The sequence below is a fragment of the Taeniopygia guttata genome, chromosome 21, assembly GCF_048771995.1.
Source record: "Taeniopygia guttata chromosome 21, bTaeGut7.mat, whole genome shotgun sequence".
In the NCBI taxonomy this organism is placed as follows: domain Eukaryota; kingdom Metazoa; phylum Chordata; class Aves; order Passeriformes; family Estrildidae; genus Taeniopygia; species Taeniopygia guttata.
Window position 1 is genome coordinate 5,557,183 of NC_133046.1, and position 24,696 is coordinate 5,581,878.

A 24,696-nucleotide genomic window follows, 5' to 3' on the forward strand; every position below is an offset into this window, starting at 1 on the left:
CGTCCCTCCCTCCTTCCCCGTGACCTCAGTTCCCGGCGGAGCGCGGCCCCAGCGCGGCTCGGCTCCGCTGTGCTCCCGCGGGGCCCGCTCGCCCCCGCGCCCGGCCATGGCGCGCTGAGCGCCGCGAGCCGCCAGCCCGGGGCCGGCCGGGGCAGCCGGCAGGACGGAGCCGGCAGGACGGAGCGGGCCCGGCGGGCGGGACGGCGCTCGGCCTGCGCCGGGCGGGCGCGGCGGGCGGCGGCGGCGGTGGGCGGAGGCGCCATGGAGCCGGCGGAGGTGAAGGACCGCATCCTGGAGAACATCTCCCTCTCCGTCAAGAAGGTGGGAGCGGGAGCACGGCGGGGGCTGCGGTCAGCGAGCTGCGGTGCGGGAAAGACTGGGCCTGGGGACACCCCTGGGCTGGGGCTGTAGGGGTTGGGGACAGCCCCGGGGAACCCCAGGGCCGGGGCTGCGGGGCTGGGGACAGCCCTGGGCTCCGGCGGGTCGGCCGGTGCTGTGCTCTGGTGGCGCTGGTGACAGGAGAGCCCTGGGAGCTCTCCTTGTGCGTGTGGGGACCTCCCTGTGCTGGGTCTGGGGACAGCCCGGAGGTCATTCCCTCTGCGGGGCCGTGGGGCTGGGGATGGCCCTGGGGACCCTGCTCTGCAAGCACTCTGGGCCTGGGGACATCCATCAGGACCCCTCTCAGCTGGTGCTGGGGACAGTTCTGGGACCCCTGACTGTCCTGTGGTTGAGGGTGGGGCTGTGGGCCTGGGGACGGCTCCAGGACAGCCGTGGGGGCTGTGTCTGCAGAGGTGCAGGGCTGGGGGACACTCCTGGGGACCCCCCCAGACACACACCACTGCCATGGGTGTGGGGTTGAAGCACAGGTCCCTATGGATCTCCTGCCTAAGGCATGGGGCTGGGGGACAATCTTACAGACCCTCACACCCAAGAAACATCCCGGGGATACTAATGAACTCTGGGACAGAAGCATGGGGTCAAGGGCACACTGCATCCCCTTTGCCAGAGGTGGACACTTTTGGGAGTGTCCTTGGAGACCCCCTGTGCTGAGGGTGTGAGGTTGGACACAGCTCTTCTGGTGGTGGGTATGGCGCATCTGGAGTCTGGAGTCACCCTGCCAAATGGACACCGCCAGGGTCACCCTCAGGACCTTCTGTTTTAGCTGACTGGGATATACTGGGATTCTCCTGCCTGGGATTCTCTGTTTCAAAGGACAGCATTAGGGAGACCCTTTTTCCTGGGGCTCTGTTCAGGAGGGATTTGGAGTCCAGCCTAAAACCATCTCCAGCCAGGCATGTCCTGCGGGGGCACAGGATAGAGGGGCAGGACCTGGGACATTCTTCCCACAGGCACAGGGGATGTGTGGTTCATTCCTGTTCCCTGCTCTGTGCCCTCAAAACAGGGCTCTGAACATGTGTCCTCTCACCTTCTCCTTGCCCCTCGTTTCTCCTCGGATGGTTCCTTAAAGCCCATCCTGGTGGTGGAAACATCTGTGAGCCGGCACAGAGGGGACTGGAATGCTGAAATCTTTGGGAAGGCCAAAGGAGTGAGTTGTAAGGACATGCTGGAAGTTTTGGGTTGGCCCACACATGAGCTCCAAGCAACCTTGAAAGCAACCCCTGCTCCATTTGAGGAGGCAACAGGAGTTTCATTTGTGTTTATCCCACGTTTTGGGGCAAAGGCTGTCTGGACTTGCTGTTGTTTCTCCAGTTGTTGGGTTTCCTCTGCCTTGTGGAATAGTTTTTCTGTGCTCTGCAGTGTGTCCTGACACAGATTCATCCATGAAAACTTGTTTTATGAAGACCAGCATGAGCAAATTCCTGGTGCTACTAAGAAAGTGATGGCTGGACACTGTCTCTGTGGTGTAGGATGGATGTACAAACCTCTCCCAGTTTTTTTTTGTCCATGGATGGCCCTGACTTCTGGTCTCTCGTCTTTTTGTCCTCTAAGAATTAAGGATAATCTTGTATCTATCTGGAATCCATGGATGTTCAGCCTGCTCTGAGCTCTGTCACAATGCTCTGCAACGCTCTTGGCTCCCTGTATATATAAGGACTACAACTTCCTACACAGGATTGGTTGGACATAATTTATTTGCATGCAGAAAATCCTTGGAAGATCCCATTTGGAAATGCTAAAAAATCAACACGTTTATTTTAACTACTATTGTGATTGAAGAGGACTCTTCAACTCCAGCTCTGCCAGCACACCTTGGCCTACCCAATCCCTGCCAACTCCTGTCTTGGTCCAGCAGTGAAAATGTAGGGATTGTCTAATCCTGCCTGCTCATTCTTGTTCAGAGAAAAACTTGGGGAAGTGTAGGAGCCTACTTCAGGCTGATGGATTAATTTCTACCAACCCAGTGAAACGAAACTCAGGCCATGGTGAAATTCCACTCTGCTTTTTTACCCCCAGGATGCAGTTCTCCTTCCTCAGGGAAATTCATTATGGAGCTGTTAATTTTTCCCAGTGCTTACCTCTCCCACATCAGCCTGAAATCCCTGGTCCTCTTTTTCCCTGTGAGTGGAAAGAGTAAAGTATGAGGTTAAGGGAGCAAGTGGCTTTATGCTGGGAAATCCTGCTCTCCGTCATCCTCGTCTTGAGTAACTCCTTGGCACTGGAATTGTGTCATGGGGCTTGGAGGAGTTTTCCAAGCATCCTGCCTCTGATTTCAGAAGGTTTCTCACAGTGTGGGTTGCTCACTCCTTCCTTTCACAGCAATGCAGGTGTGCAATGGAGGATTTGGATGTGTCTATGGTGATGGTGGGGGTTTTCTTATCTCAGCTGCAGAGCCAAAGGGGAGGAAACAATTTCATATTTTCATGGAGCTGCCCAGGGAAGAGCACCCTGTGCTCAGCAGCCTTGGATGGGGAAGGAGAGAGCAGCAGCACAACGCTGGGAAAGGTCTGACACTCAGGCTGCATCTGTATCTGGCTGTGATTTCAGTTTTTACCAGGTGGTGCTGGATTTTAGGGGTGGGGGATTGGTGCATGTTGGAACCCTGGCTACTGAGAATTTTAGATTTACTGTGCTGACAGTCACTGATCCCTAAGAGAACACTGCATTTGACTTGGGGTTGTGGAGAAGGCTTCTAAAATTGAATGATAGAATTGGGATTATGAGTGTGTGGATTTTGTACAAATCCACAGCAAAAAAAAAGCTTCGATTCCAAGCAAATCCCTCAAACCTCAATGAACAGGTCTGTTTCTCTTATTTTTCTGGAAAGACTTGAGGGATGGAGCACAGATGGAAAAGTGTCAAATGTGCTTGGAGAGGGTAATTCCAGCCTGTGGGGTTCTCTGTCTGGTTCCTGGGTACCCGGGGGGGTGAAATCAGTGGTAGCTCTGCTGTGGATTTCAGAGGTGTGAGGTTGGAGGTGTGAAGTCAGCCTCCACTAAAAGTGAGGCAAAACACCTAACTTAGACAAAATAGGCTTCTTTAACCAGAGAGTTGTCAAGAGGTTTCTGCTCTTGGTGGCTTCAGGAGAGGCTGGGAAAGCTCAGCACCAGGGAGCTGCTTCAGTTCCAAGAAAATTGGGAGCATGGTTTTGATTTCCCATCTACAGCTTGTCCTCTGTGTCCTCCCTGGGAGCTAAAGATTAATTCACAGTGTGATGCTTTCTGCACACATGGACAGTGTTGTGACCGTTTATTTTCCCTTTTCCCACTCAGTTCCCCTTCTGCTAAGAGAGCTGTGCTCCAGCTCAAATTACTGCATAGATTGATGCCTAACCCTTGTTTTTTGTGAAGATTTAGGGCTTTATTGGGGCAGAAGGTTGGGGTTGGGCATGTTATGGCTCAGTGTGCAGGCTCTTGTTCATTCAAGTGCTTGTTCCTTCTAGGAGATGATGCTGTGTGTGGTGGCAGTGGGATGAGAGCAGCTTCCTGGTGCTGCCCAGGTGGAATCTAAACATACCAGAAATGCCAACAACTTCAAATCCATCCTTGACCAAGCATCTCCTGGTAGCCAGGAGCTGTCACAGGTTCCCTGGTCCATGAAGCTGGTGGTTTGTGTTCTCTTGGGTTTCCCTGAATATTCCCTGGGCTCAGGAGCGGTTTAGTGCTCTCCTACCTGGAATTAGGTGGTGAAAATGCAAAGTCCTTAGTGTTATTGTTAATAATTCCAGGAGCTGAATGTAAAACCAGAAAAGAGGTTAGAATCACAGATTTTGGGACTCCTCTCTGATTTTCAGGCCGTTCTTCTGGCTTTGAAGAACACACATTGCCATGAGCTCTGGAGCAGCTAATCCTTGGAGCATATCAATCAGGTGGAGCAGTGTTTTTTGCTGACATTGCAGGAGTTCTTTCCAAAAGCTCTGGCTCTGCTCTGTTTCTGCATGACTTTGGGAAGGTTTCCACTGCCCTCACAGCGAGTTAATGCGGAGCCTTTGCTGCCCGTCTCTGGGTTGGATTTTTAGCCCTGTACCTTTGAAATGGCTTTGCAGTCTCCTGAGCTGCTGAGCTCTGCCTTGTGACACCTCTGCTTCTCCTGCAAGGCGAGGGAGGGTGGGTTTGGGCATGGCTTGGAGCCCTCGTGTCCTGGAGAGGAGCAGGGAGTGCTGGAGTGGAGCATCCCTACTCAAATCACGTAGGGAATGTGCTTATCTCTGCCTGGATGCATTTATTTAGCCCAGCACAGAGACAGCAGCTCTGAGATGTGAAAACAGTGAAGCAATCTGTTGCCTTCTGCTCCCTTTTGAGAAGCACCTCTCTGGCTCAAAAACCACAGGGGTATTATCTCTGCCAGGGACTTTTCCTCTTGTTCACTCACATCTCCCCAGGCCACATGAAGAGGGTAGCCCTGCATGTTCCTTTGCCACGTGTCCGAGGTTTTCCAGCTGCCAAAAGCCTGGGGGTGAAGTAGCAGCAATCTCATGGAGTTCCTGAGTTGTCCATGAAGACAAGACACAGGGGTCACTCAGGTGCTTTCAGCAAGCCTACAGATGTGTTTTGGTGGGTCTCCAAGGGCTTTGTCTCTTTGGTGCTGTGGTTCTTCTCTCATCACAGCTGTGTATTGTTTGGATTGCTTGAGTATTTCAAGGTTTATCTCTTTAGAAATTCCTCTTGCCTCATCCCAGTGATCAGGAAGCTTCCCTTCCTGGCCATCCAGGAGCAGCTCTGATTGTCACACTCACACCACCACAGGGCTGGTGATGATCCAGAGATCATCATCCACAATTTCAAGGGTATTGGGTTCTGCAGGTACCTAAACTGATGCTTGTCCTCCATAACACCCAAAATCTGCTCTGGAGCTGAGGGTGGACAAGCCTGTGATAACATTTTGGGAATTAGAAGATCTCATTTGTTCTCCTCCCTCTAATACAAAGCATTTTGCTGGGAGAGCAGCAGGTTTAGGAGGGTAAATTTGGCTGTGGTTTTCCCAAGGAGCTAAAGGAACGCCTCCAAGCTTCTCTGCCTCTGATTGCACAATTTTGGTGGCTGTTAAGTGATTTCAGCTTTCCCCACTTCAGGTGAGCTCGTCCAAGAGGTGTAACTGAATTAAGCAGGGGCCAGAGGCCGTGGGTGGTGGGGAGGGACTCGGAGCTGCAGTACCTGGTGTGTGAAGGAGCAGCAGCTCCCTGGGAGAGCAGCACTTTGCTTGCTTCTGGTGTGTTTGCCACTGGACTTGTTTTTTTTTTTTTTGCCATAAATCTATTTTTTTCTGTTATGCTGAACATGTGACCTTCCCACCTGCCTTTGGTTAGCTCAGGGACCCCTATTCCCCTGCAGCCAATTCTGTACTCAGCCCCTGCTCTGCTCACTGTGACAGAGGAACAGGATGCTCCCTAAAAATTCCCACTGGAAAAAATCCTATCCTTGTCTGAGCCACACGTGAGTCCAACCTGCTGCAAGATTTGCTGCTTAGAAACAGTGAAGGAAAGCCCCAGAAAAACCCTGGGGGGTGTGAGCTGAGATGTGTATGTGTCCCAGGAGGTGACAATCTTGCTGGCATTGGATTGGGAATGCTTCAAAGCTCAGTGTTTCCAGCAATGAGCAACTTTGCTGTGGGCTTCAGCTTCACTTGAGTCAGGCTCCTGTCCCTCTACATCTCCAGGTTGCTCTACTGGCACTCATGGTACCTTCCAAGTTCTGATGCTCTGAATGTGCCTGGTGAGTTTTTCTGGAAAAAAACCCAAGATCAAGGTGAGGTGCATGAAGTGGGAATCTGGGAGCTGAGGCCAGTGCTGATTTTTAGGAGTTTTGAGTCAGATCATGTGTGTGACCTCCAAAATGTCCTGCTAGAGCTGGAGTTTTAGGGCTTTGTGTTGTGCAAGTGTATGAGAAACTAGTGCTCCTGCCATGGCATTCAGCCTGCTTTTATGGATGGTATGGAAAACTAGGACTTTTCCAAGCACAGGAGTTCAGCCTCCTCTTTATCCATTTGCCATTGAATGTCTGTACTCCCTGAGCAGGTGTGAAAGTGACAGTTCCGGGGTGTCTGTCCTGGCCTTCCTGTGTCTTCCCTCGAGCTGTCATTGCTTTGGACAAGGTCAGTTGTCCTTTCTTGTGCTCTCTGGAGCTCCAGGATTGCTTCTGAGGGGGAGAAAACCCCTCACCTCAGTCCATGTGCTGTGGGTGGGAATGAGGGTTTTGAAGCACCTCTCATCTCTCCCATCCCAGTTAAGGAGCTGAGGAATGCAAAGGGTGTTTGTTGTTCTTCCTCCCTGTTTGTCCTGCCAGGGAAATACCAAGCAGAACAAATGAAATGGAATTATGTTGGAAAGCTGCTGGTGAAGCATCTGCAGGGCAGATTTACAGAGGGGAAATGTAGACTCAGTTGAGCTGTGGCCAGCCCTGAACAGGTCAGAAGACTATTTCAGTATTCCAGTGCATTTTTAGAATTACTGAAGGGATTTCAGAACCACCACAAGAATTATTAGATTTGGGAATGGGTTTTCAACAACACCTCCTGGATTATTTGTTGGCTTCCCTTGCAAAACAGGAGCTCTGCAGATCAGCCTGGAAATGTCCACACTCATTGAGAACCGCTGCAGTGATAGGTTATAAAATTGTGCAAGGAAGTGCTTGCCAGCGTGGGGTAGGGTGTGTCACTGCTAGAAAAATGAACTTGTGATTGATAAACAGCAATTAAATCTTCCTCCTCCTCCTCGGTGGGAAGAGGTGCAAGTGTTTCCCAGTGGCAGCCAGGTCTGTTCCTGTTGGACAAACACACTTCTGCTCCCGGCTCTCCCAGGTGTGGTCAGCCCATGGTTGGGCTGTTGTGGCCTTCTCCCTGAGCAGGTTCTGTCCCAGGAGTGCTGGTGCTCAGACCTGGCTGGGGCTCTGGAGTGGTGTGGATGGATGGCTGGGATGCCTTCTGCATGCCAGCAGGGCTTCTTTTGGCCACAGGAATGTCTATAAATAGCCCTGGGTCAGGGCTCCAGGCATTGCTGTGCCCTCCATCCGAGCCCTTCCTTCTGGATTTGAGGCACAGAGGAGATGAGGGGAAGAGCATCTCTCTGGAAACCCAGGGATGGTGGTTTCAACCCAATTATTTGCCTCCTTCCTGATCTCCCTGGCTCCAGCCCAGCTCACTGCTGTGACATTGCTGTGTCAGGGAGCTGCTTTGTGGATGCTTCAGGAAGTTTGGTCACCACCTCCCAGACAGGTCTGACTGTGGAGGGAAAGGCTGGTTCAATTATCCATGTGTGTTTTATAACAACCTACAGGAGACTCTACATAAACACTATATTAAATGCCATTTTTTGGGGCACTGCCACATCACTGCTGCCATTACTGCACTCAGGCAGGTGCTGTGATCATCCCTCATGATGCTCACAGTTGTGATTCCTACAAATTTTCATTGGGCATTGGATCTTTGAAAAACGGCACAGCTGGACTTTGTTTCCCAGTTGGGAAAGCTGTTTCATCCTAACTTTTCTCTGTGTGTCTTCACCCTTCTTCCTGAGCCAGAAACACCTCCCCATCAGCTTTTGCAAGTCTTTCTCCACCCTGGCTGGAGGGATGACTGCACCCAGGAGATCCCGAGGCTTGCTGTGTCTTGTTTCCTCCCTGGACAGGGTAGCTGGGCAGGGATTCACGTGGCTGATGTATTTTTTGGGAATTGTGCTCCAGTGAGCCGTGCCTGCCCTTGGCTGAGCACTGGAAGCCTTTGGTGTTTATTCTGGAGAGATGCTGGGAATGCACCTTGGGTGCAGCGCTGTATGGGGACATGGTGGCACATCTTAGTGGGAGTGAGCCCTTGTGGCTTCCCTGTGACCCACAGCTCGGCCCTCGGAGTGCCAGAATCCCGATCCCAAACTGCTGAGCATGTGTTTCCTGCCCTCTGGGCTGGTGTGACCCCATGGCTGAGCAAAGCACAGTCACAGAGGCCCATCCTCTGGTCCCTGATGTGCCACAGGGACAGGGTTGAGCCTTTTGGGGTGGGTTTGCTGTGGTATGGCCATGGGGTCAGGTTTTCCAGCAGCCTCCCAGGAAGGGGGATGCAGGGAGAGCTGGTTTGTGCAGAGCAGGAGGCTCAGTTCTCCTTGCAGAGCAGCTAAAAGGGATACCAGCCCTTGGTGTAACATAGAACGAGCCCTTCAAAACCTAAACCCCTTGCTGGGGGAAGATTGGGATTTTCCAAGGAAGAGAAATCCATTTTTGAGGTGGATACAGGTGCCATTTGCTAATAGTTTGCACCCTTGGATGACGGGAGCGGATCAGTCCATGGAGAGGGATGGGAGCTGTGCATTGGCTGCAGGAAGGAGCATGACGAAGTTCTGAGTTATTTTGGGGGAAAGGAAGAAAGAAAAAAGAGGAAATACTTCTATTTCCTCATCTCTTTTGCTGCCCAGGCTTGGAGTGTCTCTGTCACGAGGAATTCCTCCGGTCAGAGGCAGAGACAGGCTCCAAGTTCCCTCCAACCCTCCAAACAGACCTCCCCAAGCTGTGTCTCCTTTTTTCAGCGGTGAGCTGACGAAATGCCTGATTTATTCTTGTTCCCCTCAGCTGTCCCCCACAGCTGCATTTCCCCAATCCAGCACAGAGGCTGCAGAAACACCCAGAATCTCCTCCAAGGGCACCCCAGCTCCCTGCAGAGCCCACAGCCTGGCTGGGACAAGTTGGGAATTTCTGCCTTCAAGTGCTGGCTCATGTCCTGTGAGATCTTTGCTTCTGCCTCAGTTTTCCCAAAAATGGGATATTCTAGTGAGCTCCAACTCTTGGAGATCATCCCCATGACTGCATCTACCCATCACCTGAGGGATATGGCTCTAAATTATAGGTTTGTTTCTTCCTCTGGCGTCCTTGCTGCAGCTTCAAAGACTGGCTGCAAGTACCTCCTGAATTTTTTCTTAAATAGTGGGATTTTAGGGCATTTTCCTCTCTGTGTCAGTCTGGGCTGCCTATGAACAGTGGGAATCTTCTGGAAAAGCTTCCTCCCAAAAATGGATAGGCGCAGTTGAGCTGAAATGTTCCAGGTTTCACCTGGGTGTTGTGAAAGCCCCTGAGGATGTCCAGAACACCCACAGGTGCCTCTGCAATCACCACCTGGATGTGTATCTGCTTCCCCAGGGGACTCACCTGCTGGGACAAGGATAGGGACAGGGACAGGCAGAGCAGGGCTGTGCCATCAGGCAGGGAGCTCTGGCTGCCATTCTCCAAGCTCAGCAGTTTTCTCCATGCAGGAACACGCCCGGCTCTGCCATCTTACCTAAGAGCTCCAGAGGGATTCAAGGTCTTCAGGCCAGGAGGGTGTTGGAACTCGATATGTTCATACTCTTAGAAGTGTTGTTGGGATCAGTTCCCAGGGGCCCCGAAGTGCTCTCTGACCCCTGGGTAACTGCACATCAAGACTGGATGATTTTTCCAAAAGGAGCTTCTCTAGTAATGATTCTGGAGGAGAAACCTGTTTTGGGGGACTTGACAAGCACAGTAATATCAAGTTTTTGGGTTTTACACATCTATATCTAGTGAGGTTTGGCAAAGACATGTCAGGTCACTAAAATAACATATATATTGTCTCTAATATTGTTGTGGCTCAGCTGAGCTGTTCGTGCTCGTTGCCAGCAAACAGCCATGTCCCGTCCAGCTGAGATTACATCCCAGGAGAGTAATCTCCCTGCCTGGATGCCGAGGGTGTGTGAGACAGGACCTAAATAGATCCCTAAGCTCTGGGGGCAGGAGGAGGCCTGTGGGTCAGCTGGGAAGGGATTCAGGATTTGGGTCCAAGGGGATTTCTAGGATTTCTAGCCAAACTGAGGACAGGCCTCATCCATGTCAGAGCCAGAAACAGAGCAGAGGTTTGTTTCTGCTCTGAACCACTTTGTGGTGGCTGCAGAGGAACCTCCAGACCCTGCTGTTGTGTTGGCTGGGAGGGAAGAGGCTGCTCACCATGAGGGAACTTGGTTGTGCAACCACCACAGCACTGCTGGGCTGTGAGACATGGGGACTCTGGGCAAGGGTCTCCCTGTAGTTACTGCCTTTAGGGTCCTCTCAAAACCATCAGCTACACCCCGTAAGTAAAACCTGCAGCAGCGTTTAGGAAGCTGAGAGGGCACAAAAAACTGTTCAATGCTGATATGAGCATTTTGGTACCTCCACCTGCTCCTCGTGGACTGGAGAAGGCCATTCCAGCCATCTCATCCCTTCTTTTTGCAGCTGCAGAGCTACTTTGCTGCCTGTGAAGATGAGACACCGGCCATCAGAAACCATGACAAGGTCCTGCAGCGGCTCTGTGAACACCTGGACCACGCTCTGCTGTACGGGTGAGCCTGGAGCCCATCTCTGGGGTGCTGCTTTTCCCCATGGAGAAAGCCTAGGCAGGGATTGGGGTAGAGATAATGAAGCTTTTGCTTAATTTTCCTCTGGGATGTTTCTTCTCCAGACTGCAAGATCTTTCCTCGGGGTACTGGGTGCTGGTGGTTCACTTCACACGCCGGGAAGCCATCAAACAGATTGAAGTGCTGCAGCACGTGGCCACCAACCTGGGACGCAGTGAGTATTCACAGTGTCCCCAGCTCTGGCTTTGGGGACACTTGGGGAGGCCCAGATTGTGCTGAGGAGTTGGGGCTGCTGGTGGATCGAGGGAGCCATTGGAATCCAGGTCGCAGGCAAAGGAATCACAAAATTGTTAAAGTTGGAAAGGACCTCTAAGATCATCGAGTCATACCACTAGCCCAGCACTGCCATGTCCACCACTAAACCACATCCCCAAGGGCTACATCCACACGTAGTTTGAACATTTCCAGGGATGGGCAGCCTGTGCCAAGGAGGTGGGAGTCCTGCCACGACTGTGTGAGATCTCTGGGAATAATGTCACTGTGCTTCAGGGTTGGGTACTGAGGTGTAGCCTGGCTTCTGCTGCCCAGAAACCCAAGAGGCTGTGCCCTCAGGAAGGGTTCCAGACAGATGGGAGTCCTGTGGGGCCATGACCTCAGGAAGAGTTCCTTGCAGAGGGTAGCACTTGGGAAGGATGGGAGCTCTGTGAGACCATGCCCTTGGGAAGGGTTCCTGGCATATGGGATCTCTGTGGGGCCGTGCCCTTGGGAAGGGTTCCTGGCAGATGGGAGCTCTGTGGGACCATGCCCTTGGGAAGGGTTCCTGGCAGATGGGAGCATCCCCTCTCACCCCACATCTTGCTGTAGCAGTCATGTGTGTGATTCTGCATTTTCCCTGCTCCGAGTTGTCCATAGCAGATGTTTGGGATGATCGAGGCCACTTTTGACGCAGGACCGTGCCCAGATCCTCTGTGCCTGCTTTTCCCAACAGCTGCTTTGTCCTGGGCCTGTGCTGGTGAGAGCAGAGCTGAGCACAGGCTCTACTGTCACCTCTCTCTCTGCACCAGAATCTGTGTCAAATCTCACCTGGGCTGATTCACAGCGATTCTCCCTCTGCTTCTCCCATCTCCTGTCATTGCTGACAGGGCTCCCATCTTGCTGGAGAGACACAGCTGTGTGGCTGCTTCTTCTCCTGTCTCTCACCAATTTTACTCCAAATCATGAATCTCTCAATGGCATTTCCCCCTGCAGATTTCCCTCATAATTGCTCCCCTCAAATGATAAGAATGAATGATCTGAGGGGTTTTAAGTAATTCATGACTATTTCTAGGCTTGTGTCACTTCTCAGGTGTTTCCAGATAAATCTCTTGCTGCTCTGCTTCCAGGCCGGGCCTGGCTATACCTTGCCCTCAACGAAAATTCCTTGGAGAGCTACTTGAGGCTGTTCCAGGAGAACCTCAGCCTGCTGCACAAGTACTATGTCAAGTGAGTATCCCAGCTCCTTGTTTGGGCAATGTTTGACATCCCTCCTTGTCAGAAGCCAGCCTGAATTTGCCAGCGGGGGACAGGCAGTTGATCAGGGTTTGATTTTTTTCCTTGTGGTATTTACATGGTTAATGTAAAGGTCCTAGATGTGAACACATTGTCCTCTTATCTCTATGAGGCCCTGCAAGCATTTCTCCAGTTCCTGCTTTTACTCTGCAGTCCCCTTGATATTTTTCCATTATTTCCAAGCTCTTGTCCAGACACCCAGCTTTGCTGGACACTTGGAAATGTGGCTGTAGCTCAGTTTGTGGACAGCACATAGTGGCTGCCCACAGAGGCAAGGAGTGGGCTGCCAGCTCCAGGGCTGATCTATGGCAGCCCAAAGAAACAGAAGGGCCCTTGTAGCTGCTCCTCCTCTTTCCCTCATCTGTAAAGCTCTTTTGTTCCTCCCTGCGGCAGGAACGCCCTGGTCTGCAGTCACGACCATCTGACCTTGTTCTTAACACTGGTGTCTGGGCTGGAGTTCATCCGCTTTGATTTGGACCTGGTGAGTGTTTGATCTCTTTTTCTGCCTCTGGGAGAGTGGGAATGTGGAGCAGGGGAAGTCCAGGGTGGGACAGATCACTCTGCTTGGTCCAGGGTGGATCTTCAGCTGAAAACATGACACTGATGATTTTGGGAAAGACTTTTAAGTCTTTGGGGATCCAACAGTGGGATTTATTCCTGTTGCTCAGTTCTTCACTGTTTGGAGGAGAAGCAAGGCAGCTGCAGGGCAGATTGATGGGGATAAAGGAGCTGAGCTCTGCAAGTGTGGTACAAAACCCTGGTGTCCCTCCAGAAAACACAAATCCACTGGATAACCCTTGGTAAAACTGCTGGGTTTCCTCTGAGATGGACACTGAGAAGGGACCTTCAAGGGGCAGTCCCACCGTTTTGATGGGGTGGCATTTCCCCCCAGCTGTGCCAGTAACAGTGACACTGGAGCCTGACTCTGAGCACGTTCCCTGCCCTGCAGGATGCTCCATACCTGGATCTGGCCCCGTACATGCCGGATTACTACAAGCCTCAGCACCTGCTGGACTTCGAGGAGCGCCTGCCCAGCTCCGTGCACGGCTCCGACAGCCTCTCCCTCAACTCCTTCAACTCTGTCACCTCCACCAACCTGGAATGGGACGACAGTGCCATTGCTCCATCCAGTGAGGGTCAGTGGGTTTTGAGAGCAGTGTGGACAGGGCTGTGTTCTTCCCACACCCCCTTCAGATAAGGCAGCAGATTTTAGACTGGAAGAGACCAAAGCAGGAGACCCAGCAGCCAGGCTGGGAGTCCGTCCTGTCTTACATCCTTGGGAGACAGGACAAGGGGGAATGGGTTTAAACTAAGAGTTTTAGATGAAAAGATGGGAAATTTAGATTGGATATTAGGAAGAAATTCTTCCCTGTGAGGGTGGTGAGGTGCCCAGAGGTGTACAGGGTGCCCAGAGAAGCTGTGGCTGCCCCTGGATCCCTGGAGGTGTCCAAGGCCAGGTTGGATGGGGCTTGTAGCCTCCTGGGATAGTGGAAGGTGTCCCTGCCCATGGCAGAGGGTGCAATTAGATCACCTTTAAGGTCCCGACCCAAACCATTCTGTGCTGATTCTATGCCTCAGACTGGGAGAGAAGGACATTCCCTGCAGGCACCCCAGGCCACATTCCCATCCTGGGGGTTTTAGCAAGAGCTGAAGGACTCTCCCCAGAGAGTAAAGGCCAATCCTGTATCTGAATGTGGCTTCCAGGCCAGCAGGGAGACAGGGCTGCAGGGGAGGTTTTTAACTGTTCTGCAGTCCACAGACCCACATGTGCAGGGGAGTAGTTTCCTGAGTCTTCTCTGTGTCTTCAGTCTGGGAGAAAGACAGCCAGTGGTCTCAGAGGTGTTGGTTTTTTCTCTTGATACATCTTGAGCAGCCTGATAAATTGTCTTACCCACCCCCTTAGCCCTTCAGAGAGGCTGGATGTTGTTCCTGATGACCTGGGCAGACACGTACCTTGTGTCTGTGCCATAAATCTGCTGCAGCCAGAGCAGGGAGCATTGCATTGGCCCTGTCCTGGTTTTTATGTCAGTTTGAGCAAAGGGGATTGTGGAATAGAATTGGATTGGAACAAACTGTTAAATGGATGCAGGGAATTTGGGACTGAGCCCACACACAGATGGGTTTCCTTGAGACAAGGGTCACCAGTTGCCTTTTATGAGCAAGACAGAACTTGCAGGTATTAAAGATGCTGAGAATGAACAGCCTGGGATGGGCATTGGAGTTGTTTTAACAAAGGACTTGGAAGCACAGCACTGGTTTGGTCTCACCAAATCTGCACTCAGGAAAGGGTTTGATTTTAGGGACTTGCTCATGCCAAATCTCCAGTGTCCCAGGGAAGCTGGAGACAGCACAAGGAGCCTAGAATAAAAATCACAGAGGAAGGTTCTCTGTCCCCAGAGGTTTGGCATAAGCAGCTGTTGTGCTGCACCCCTGGGTTTGCATTCCTGCTCCTCCCTCAGCAGAGCATGTCTTGTGCCAGACATCTCCTACCTGTCCCTATCACTGGGTGTCCCCAGCCTTCTGGTGGATGCCTGCTTAAAGCTCGAGAAAAGAGAGCTTTAGAGTAGAGATTCAGGAGATTTTGGAGATGGATTTTGGGTTTGGCATCATCTCAGCCTATTCCATGTGTCCAGGCAGTGGCTGTGCTCTTGTGTCTCAGTCTCCCTATGCACAGAGGGATTTGGTGCTGATGTAGGAATGCTGGACCAGGACCCAGGAGGGCAGGAATTGCTGCTGCTCCTCTGGTGTGGAGGAATTTAACTTTCCCCTGTAACTATTACCCTGCTCATCATTTCAACAGGATCATGTCTCTACCTTGAGAGTGTAGGTGAAACTGGGGATTGTAGGATCAGAGGACAAGTTTTCCCCTTTAATCAGATCCCTGGCTTTGCAAACATTCATGAGTCAAACATCACAATATCTATGGGAGGTAAGTGTGAAGTGGGAAACTGAGGTACAGAGAAATTAAATGGCTTCCCAGAGAGGATCAAGTCCTAGGTGACACTGTTTATCTGGTTTAGCTTCCCAGCAGCTTGAATAATGGGGCTTTCACCCTTCCCTGGTCCCTTTGTAGCTCCCATAACACTGGTTGTTCCAGAAGGAACAACCATTAGTGCAGCTGGTTTCCATTCACATCCACATTCCCTATTTTCTCTTGTGTTTCAGATACCAGTGGGCAATTGTTTTGTTTCTCCCCATTCCCATCTCCCTCCCCAAATCCCCTTCACACTTTCCCCTCTCCCCACTTCCCTCCCCACTACCTGTATTTCTAATCCTGAGTTTTATCCCTCATTTTTGTAGATTATGATTTTGGAGATGTCTTTCCAGCAATGCAGACCATGCCCAGCAGAGACTGGGAAGGTGGGACACGCTCATCTCTTACAGCATTTTTGTTTTCTCTCTGCATTGCTGCCCCCTGAGCTTGCTGCATGTTCCCATGTTTGTTTTCTTAACAACCAACTGCCCTGTCCTGATGGAATTCCCTACAGGCCTGAAATGTGGGATGTGCCAGCTGCCCTCATGCCATGGATTTCCTCTTTGGGGTAAAGCACACAAGATGCTGACTGAAAAATTGATCCACTATCATTGGTTTCCTGAAAGCCCTGGAAAACAGCTGAACTAATTCTGCTGCCTTTAATTTTGGGCATTTTGCAGGGATTAGTTTGGGAGGCTTTGTTTTCCCTGGATCATCCTGTCCTGTGTCAAAACTTCTCCCATGAAACCACAATATCCAGCACATGGCCATGCTCAGTTTGGGTCACTACATTTGTTACTTTTATGAATTTTGCTACTTGTTAAACTCACGTACCAGCTACATCTGGCCTTTATGGCCAAGAGCACTTGCCCAGTTAAAGGAATTTGTTCTTCCTCTGCATGCAGCCCCTGTGCATATCCTCCACTGGAGCAGCATCCTCTCTGCTTCACCCCCAGAGGAAACACACCCATGCTCCATCCTTTGCAGCTCAAAGCTGGATGGAGTCTGATGGAACCACCCGAATATTTGGGGACTATTTGGGCAAATCTGCCTGAATTCCATGTGGATTGCTCTCGGGCTCTAACACGCTCCCTCTTACCTTCTTTCTTAGCCCACACACAGGGATGTCACAGAGGTGGTTTAACCTGTTCCTGGAGGGTACAAACCAGATTTCCAAACCCGGGGTGCAGCCAACAGCTCCAGTGGGGGTGTTGGGTGGAGGCTGAAGCCTGGGGATGCTGGAGGAAGGCAGATCCCTCTGAATTTGAGGATTTAAAACCCGATTAACTTCCCTGGTAGAGCTCACACTCTCCCTGCTCCAGGGCAGCTCTTTCAGTGAGAACAAAGTGGAGTTTTGAAATCATGCAGCACGAACTGCCTAGATTAGAGTTTTACAAGAGGTTTCATTTTCCTCCTCAAATCCTACACTCCAAATCAGTCTGCCAGGGCTGTGGTTCTCTTCCCAAGGTGCCTTTTTAGCTGACTGTGGAAAGGAATCAGAATCATGGAATGGTTTGGGTTGGAAGGGACCTTAAAGATCATCTCGTTCCAATCCCTTGATATGGGCAGGGACACCTTCCACTAGATCAGGAATGGTGCTGGAGAAGAGAAGGGCATGGATAACATTCCTTTAACCATGATTTTGGATGAATAATAGATAATAATAGTCCGAGCATGACTCCTGCAACCCTTCTCCACTGCTCTTTTTCCCTCTGAAGACTAACACGGGCCCAGCTGTTTGTGCTCTGCCCTGTCTGTGCCGCCTGCTGAATGCTGTGTCCCCTCTCCAGCACGCTCCAGCCCCCACGTGTGTCTCATGTGAGCAGAGGAGAGCATCCAGCTCCGTCAGGATTGCTGCTCCATGTCTGCCCTTCCAGCTGAGCGGGCACCTTCCCATGGCCATGGCAGGGGAGAAGCAGCAGCCTCGTGGCTTGCTGTCACCGTGCTCAGGACCAATGGCCCCAGAACCCCTCAGATTGCTCCCACAGACACCACCTCTGCTCTCTGTTGTGTTCAGGCATTCTCTGAACTGCAGAGGGGGGTGCAGGGTCTCACACTGGCCTCCCTGTCCATCCTCACCAAGAGCTGCTGGCACTGCCAGTGGCGTGGTGCCTGCACAGTGCCCCGAGCCCCCGTGGCTTGGCTTGATCTGGCTGTGCCCAGGAGCCCGAGCCGGCGCTGATCCGCTCTTCCATCCTGTCCTGCAGACGGGGACCTGACGGACACGCTCAGCTGCCCACGCTCCGCCACATCAGAGGCCAACGGCAGCAGGGCCGCGGCTCGGAGCCCCACGCAGCGCCACAACCCCTTCAACGAGGACAGGGCCGAGGTGCCATCCTCTGCCGACACCACGCCGGTGCACACGGCTTCCCGGGACAAGGCAGAGGCCACCCCCGAGGGAACGGACCAGTCCGAGAGCTGCACGGAGCTGGAGGTCATCAGGTAGGGACACAGCTTGTTGAGGATGCGCCACCTCTTCTGTCCCAGTGAGGACAGTCTCTGTGCTGCAGCCTTTATTCAGTCCCGTGGGGCTGGGCTGGGTCCCTTGGGCAGATTCCACATCACCCCCTTTCCCTGCCAGTGTGCAACAGAGGGCTGACAGTAATCCGTGAGCGTTTATTTGGAGATCTCTCCAGCTGGTGGCAGCTTTGCAGCAGCTCTGGGGTTTGGATCTTGTCTCCCATCCTGCCCCTCCTCCTGTTTGTCAGTGAGCTGTGGCCAAACCTGTCACAGGAGATGCCTCTGCAGAGCTCCTGGCCAGGGTTTGGGTGTTTGACTCCAGCAGGGGAGATTCCCCAAGGGATCCCTCAGAGCCCTCAATCCAGACAAAGAGCTCAAGGCTCTGTCTGCTCACACCCAGCGATGGGGACTCCCCAAACCCGCCCAGCAGGGCTGTGCTGGGTTTTACACATCATCCCACATGGGAGACACAGGGAAGGGGAGCACTGAGCTTGCTTCCCTAACAGGGGTGACCTGGCAGCAGTTTGGGTGCTGTAGGTGCCAGAGCACTCCTGCAGCACATCCTGGTGAGACCTGCATCTCCCTCTCCTGGCAGGTGGGGACACGGTGTTGCCACCTCCAGAAACCTTCTCCCTTCCCAGCTTCTTGATCTCAACCAGGGATTTCTACCACATCACTCCAGTGCCACAACCATTTGTGATCCCTTTACAGCTGAAAGAAAGCTCAAGGTGCTGTGTCAGCAGTGACACCTCTTTTTGGGATAGGTAGCAGAAAGTGCCCATGCCTTGTCTCATGAAAACTGGCACAGAGATGGGGGCTCTACACGGCTGCACATGGAGTGATGTTCCTGATCAGAAGGATTTCTCTGCAACAGGGAAAATTGCGAAGGAATGTTGTTGGACCTCCCTGCATATTGCAGAGTCTAAACAGGCACAGTGGGTGACGTTCTTCTCTCCCACAGGTTAGCCAAGAAGAAGAAGACAGGCAAGAAGAAGAAAGTGAAGCCTGAGGAGGCCGTGAACAACCCGGCACCTGCAGCGCCCGAGGCCAGCGGGGACAGCGGCATCAACGGGCTCAGCGACAGAGAGGAGCCGCCGAGGGACAGGGAGGGGGACAGGGAGGAGCTGCCGAGGGCCGGGGGTCCCGCTGCCCCGGGCGGGCCGGAGGAGGGCGGGGAGCGCGCTGCCCTTGGCCCACTGGCCCTGCGCATCCCCGAGATGAAGGACACGTCCATGGAGAGCGTGGGGCAGCCCCTGAGCAAGGTCATGGACAGGCTCAACGGGCAGCTGGACCCCGGGGGCTGGAACGCCGCCCTGGAGCCCCCCGGGCAGCCCTTTCGGACCGGCACGCCAGGGGAGACCCCGGATGGATCGTCCTCTGGCGACTTCAGCGAGGGAATTTCAGCCCCCATGGACTTCTACCGATTTACCGTCGAGAGTCCAAACACTGCTGCACCAGGTGGTGGCCACCATGACCCTCCAGGGCCTGGCCAACCGCCACATGTTTCTAGTAGCCCTGAGGCTCCTGAAGAAGAAGAAAGCAAAGAGGGAGAAGCAGCTGGGGCAGTAGAGGAGTCTGAAAGAGCGAGTGATGAACCTCAGCCTAGCCAGACAGAAACCACCAACCCACAGGCTCTCTGTGAGCCCAAGAAGGAGCAGCCCAGCCCTTCCCTGAGCAGTGCTGAGGACTCTGGGGTGGAAGAAGGGCAGGGCAGCCCCTCGGAGCTGACCCATCCCTCCGAGTTCAGGTGAGGATGGGTTTGCTCACCAGGGAGAGCATCTTCAAAGCAATCTTGAGCTCAGGTTGACGTCTTTCTGTTTGTCTTCGGTTTGGGGGGCAAAGCCCATCCTTCTCCAGGATGAAGAGGAGGCACAAAGGGTCAGGAAGAGAAGGCCTTGGGGAACTAACAAGTGCCCAAATAATGGACATGTTCAACAAGGAAGGGGATTGCCCTTCCTGGACCCACCCAGCCTCACATCCATGTCCATCCTCTGCTGTCTCTCTCCGCAGGGTGGATAACAACCATCTCCTCCTGCTGATGATCCACGTCTTTCGGGAGAACGAGGAGCAGCTGTTCAGGGTAAGGGATCTCCATCAGTCAAAGGATCAGCTCTGTGCCTGCATCAGCCCAGGGCTGAGAGCTCCTTCCTTTCCATGCAGATGATCCGAATGAGCACGGGGCACATGGAAGGGAACCTGCAGCTGATCTACGTCCTGCTGACGGATTGCTATGTGTACCTGATCCGGAAAGGTATCTCATCCCTCAGTGGCAGGGAGGGAGGCTCCATCCATGGCCTGTCCATGGATTAGGCCATCGTTGCCTTCACTGCCGGTTCCCTTGAGTCCCATGGTCACAGCAGGGAGCTCAGATTGACTTGTCCCCCAGGAGCCCTGGGACACGTGTCCCGTGGCTCTGTGCTGCCTGGGCCATGGCTTGGTTTGCAGGTGCGTCGCTGCTGCTGCTGCTGCTGCAGAGGGGGTGCTTTGCCCCCCTTCATGTGGCTCTCTGTGTCTGTGCCAGGGGCAGCGGAGAAGCCGTACATGGTGGAGGAGGCCGTGTCCTACAATGAGCTGGATTACATCTCGGTGAGCCCAGCCAGGGGGGCAGCTCTCACCTGTGCAGGGGTGAGGGTGTGTTTGTGTCCATGGAGAGTGCTCTGGACAGTGAACCTTTGAGACTGGGAGAGCTGGCAGTGATGCCCCTTCCAGTGCCACCTCTGTGGGTGCCCACCTTGCTCATGTCTTTGCATGAGCAGCAGAGTGACCACTGACCCTCTCCCTGGGGCTAGAAGCCCAGTCAGCCCTGCTCTGTTGCCCCTCAGCCTGTGCCTGGCCTTCCTAACCATTCTGTGTGGCACAGGTTGGGCTGGATCAGCAGACAGTGACCCTGGTGTGCACCAACCGGAGGAAGCAGTTCCTGCTCGACACTGCCGACGTGGCTCTCACCGAGTGAGTGGGGAACTGGAGCGTGGAACTCCGGAATTCTTGGACTTGGGGACAGTGGGAGACTCCAGAGACAGCCCTTCATGACAGTCCTGCCACCCGTGAGGGGGTTGGGGGCTGGTTTGATGCCACTGGCTGAGCCCAGCTGATAGCTGGAAATGCCAAGGATGAGCTCTGAGGCACGTCCCCAGGTCTGTGTGTGTGCTGGCAGCTCAGGGAGGTGACCATCAGGTCATACTAGGGATTTGTGCTGGGATGAGTGACCACCTCCCAGTGTTACCTGTTTCCTTTCTGGAGTTCAGCCTTTGCAGCCTCCCATCACCTTTGGTCTGTAGGTTGATTTTGCGACTCTGTGGTCTGGAAAAGACCAGAGGCCCACAGTTAAGGGGAGCCCCTTGGGCACCAGAGTGTATGGGGGAGACGAGGGGCTGTTTGCCCCAGCCTTGTCAGAGATCTCTGCCTCTCTCTCAGGTTCTTCCTGGTCTCCTTGAAGTCAGCCATGATCAAAGGGTGCCGGGAGCCCCCTTATCCCAGTATCCTCACGGATGCCACCATGGAGAAACTGGCACTTGCCAAGTTTGTGGCACAGGAGTCCAAGTGTGAGGTGAGTTTGGGTATCACCGCCATCAGTGCAGGAGACGAAGGCTCACAGGAGACTCCCTTGACTTCTCCTGGTTCTTACAGGCCTGTAACGTGGTTGTGCGTTTCTACGGCCTCGTTCACTGGGAGGATCCCATGGATGAGGCGCTGGGACCTGCCAGCAGCAGCTGCTCCTCTGCAGAGCCCCCCATCACCAAGGACGGCGTCCTGCACTACAAGGCAGGCACCTCCTACCTGGGCAAGGAGCAGTGGAAGCCCTGCTTTGTGGTGCTCAGGTGGGCACTGGGGCTGTGGGGCAGGGCTGGGGTCAGACAGGGCTCTTGGGAGAAGGTGCTGGGAGCAGTTTGCTGCCCGAGAGCTCCCTGGGAGGTGGAGAGGACTCATCGCCCACTAAAGGGGCCAAGACACTGGTTTGGTGGCTAAAGCCACCGTTTGTGGATGCCCAGCAGCAAGAATGTGACCCCACAGGGCTGTGGGGGTGGAGGGCAGGGCAGGGTTGGCTGTGGGACCAAAGGCAGGGGATACTAGAGCTGGGCTGACTCCAGTTACCCCCTCTCTCATCTTCCCAAACGGCAGCAACGGGATCTTGTACCAGTACCCAGATCGCACAGACGTCACCCCTCTGCTCTCCATCAACATGGGGTGAGTGGCTGGTAGGACACCCATGGGGATCTGGGGAGCAGGAGCTACTTGGGATGTCCAGAAGGGGGTTCCAGGCTGGATCATGGCCTGGTCCATGCTGCAGGAATCCCAGCTGCTCATGCCTGGGAGCAGATGCCCATTTGTTTTGGCTCTAGGGCATGCCACTAGAAATGGGCTCATTTCCTTCCTTGGATGGGGCCTTGGCCTCTGAAGGGTGATGCATCCCTCTGGGAGACCCACTGTGCTCAGCTCCAGCTCTCCTGCAATGTCAAGAGCCTGGAGATGGTCCATGGAGCAATCCCAGGGGATGTCCTGGATGGGAAATGAGTGTTTGTTGGGAACAGGGGTGAGGTGCTGCCCAGGGAGGGCAGTCAGAGGCTGTTTTCAGGCTCGTGCTGGCCCATCCATCCCTCATCTCCATCCTCCCCCTCTCTCCCAGCGGCGAGCAGTGCGGGGGATGCCGGCGCTCCAACACCACCGACCGGCCCCACTCCTTCCAGGTGATCCTGACGGACCGGCCCTCCCTGGAGCTGAGCGCCGACAACGAGGAGGACATGGCAGACTGGATGCAGTACTTCTGCCAGGCTGTCTCCAAAGGGGTGAGCTGGGGACAGGAATGGGAAGGGAGCAGGAATGTCTGGCAGGACGGAGCAGGCAGCTTTATCCTGAGCCAGGAGGGTTTCCCCACAGGCCACCCCATGGAGATGGGGCTCCATCGTGCCAGGTTTTACCCCCTTCCCCATCCCACGCAGGTGATCCCCCAGGGCGTTGCCCCGACGCCGTGCGTTCCCTGCTGCCTGGTGCTGACGGATGAGAAGGTTTTCACGTGCCACGAGGACTGCCAGACCAGCTTCTTCCGCTCACTGGGCACCGCGGAGCTGACGGATGTCACCGCTGTCTCCACGGAGGCTGGCAAGGAGTACTGCATCCTGGTGAGGGCAGGGCTTTGGACCCCTGGCCCGGGGCTGGGCGAGCACCCAGTGCTGACACCTGGCCCCTCTCTCGGTTTAGGAGTTTGCTCAGGACAGCAAGGAGTTCCTGCCCCCCTGGGTCCTGTATTTTAGTTGCACTACGGAACTGGAGAGGTTCCTGTCAGCACTGAATGTCGCGTGGAGGAACATCTACCAGGTGAGCATGTGGGCCTGCCTCGCACCCTCATCAAGTGAGGGAGGGCAGAGGGATGAATTTGTCCCTGCAGGGTGAACCCAGATGTCCCACAAAGGGCAGGAGAGCCAGGGAGCTCCTCTAGGTCCGTATAATCACAGGATGTGGGATTTAGAGCCTGGCAAGACAAGCCATGAGCACACAGTGGCTGGCAAGGGGAGTGGGAGGAATGTGGGTCACCATATCCATGACACAGGCTGCTTGCCCATGTGGATTTGAGGTGGTTTTACAGCAAAAGAGACGTGTCTGTTGTTTCTGTTCCCCTCCTGACTCCCCACACCCATGTTTCAGGTCGATCTCCAGCACAAGGCCATTCTGGATGCTGCTGTGAAGAAGAAATGCGAGGATGCCCAGAGCCTCATCGACAGCGCCTGGCAGCGCAGTGACAGCCTCTGCCGGGGCCGGGCTGAGCGGGACCCCTGGTGTTAACCCTGCCCAGGGGAGGACAGCTCACGGGGGCCCATTTTTGGGGATCAGGGCCTATATTGGGCTAACTGGCACCCCAAACCCTCCTGTCATCACTCGGTCCCCACCTGGGCCGTGCCTGCAGCGTGGACCCCGCGCTCTCCACCGGGCCAGGGACATCCAGAATGGTTTGGGGAGCAGCCAGACGCTTCACCACCTGCACCTTCCTCCTTGTCCAGCTGCCACGGGGCAAATAATTTGCCTTTCACAGAATAATGTCCCAGTAGTAGTGAGGGAGAGGGTGGGAGCAGAGTGAGCTGGGACGAGCATTGCCGTTCTGATGGGGAGCAGGACTGAGGACTTGTTCATTTTCGAACAGGGTCGGGGCGAGGTGGGAACATGCATGTTTTGTTGCTCATACAATCACCGCTGTGTTGGGAGGAGGAGTCAGCACCTCCCCACCTCCTGGAGAGTTCTCCTGGGGCGTCTGGACATCACTGAGCCACTCGCAGCCTGTCCAGGAGATATGAGGTTAAGGAAGAAGGAACAGGGCCAAATATTTGGCATAAAAATGGTTTTAGGACATCTCAGCGGCCGGTTTGTGGTTTGAATGCTGACCCTGTGCACTGGGGAGAAGAGATGGAGTCCCATGTTCCTCAGGTGTCCTGAGGGACATTGTCACATTGGTGGCTACCACCAAACACGTCCCCATCTTCTCAGCTCACTGCATCCAAGGCCAGCGAGGACCCATCGCCACTTGCGCTCCACAACGAGCACTTTGGGGCACAGCCCCAGCTTTTAAATAATATTAATAACAATAATAATAACCTGGAGACCTTCTCATGTAATATAAGTTCACGGGGCCTTTTTGTGGGAGGAAACTTACGTGACTGAATGTATATGTACATACATCTGCTTCCTTTCCCCCCTCCCCAAATAAATAGACCTTGGTAACTCAGCCTTGCCCTGTGCCAGATTCTGTCACTGGGGTGCTGCTCCTCCAGCCATCACTTTGGGATGGCTCTGGGCAGGCAGAAGAGGATTTGGATGAAAAGAGGGGAAGATGTGCACCTCCAGCTCCTCCATGAACCCCAGCAGTGTTAACCCTGACACGTTTGTGGCTTCAACCCATCAGGACACAGAGTCTTCACGCTTTGTCCCTGAATCCAAGAGATATTCCCAGTCCCCTAGATTGGGGAGATCTAGTCCAGTCTAGAAAAGAAAGAAACAGCCATGG

At 53.8% G+C, this 24,696-nt stretch overlaps 1 protein-coding gene across 2 annotated transcripts; it reads left to right on the forward strand.

Moving 5' to 3' along the window:
- PLEKHM2 (pleckstrin homology and RUN domain containing M2) lies at positions 1 to 24,417 on the forward strand. 2 transcript variants are annotated; one of them, XM_030289173.4, is made up of 20 exons: positions 2 to 321; positions 10,602 to 10,708; positions 10,828 to 10,937; positions 12,106 to 12,205; positions 12,665 to 12,752; positions 13,221 to 13,407; positions 15,572 to 15,631; positions 17,453 to 17,687; positions 18,667 to 19,452; positions 19,716 to 19,785; positions 19,866 to 19,956; positions 20,227 to 20,291; positions 20,566 to 20,654; positions 21,120 to 21,252; positions 21,333 to 21,523; positions 21,825 to 21,890; positions 22,330 to 22,489; positions 22,643 to 22,822; positions 22,902 to 23,018; positions 23,346 to 24,417. In XM_030289173.4, exons 1-20 carry the CDS (start codon positions 262 to 264, stop codon positions 23,481 to 23,483), a joined length of 3,033 nt encoding a protein of 1,010 aa, XP_030145033.4. In that variant the 5' UTR covers positions 2 to 261; the 3' UTR covers positions 23,484 to 24,417. The 2 variants fall into 2 exon arrangements, with proteins under 2 accessions (XP_072773410.1, XP_030145033.4); XM_072917309.1 differs by lacking the exon at positions 15,572 to 15,631 and having other exon boundaries at positions 1 to 321.
- The last annotated feature ends 279 nt before the right edge of the window (positions 24,418 to 24,696 follow it).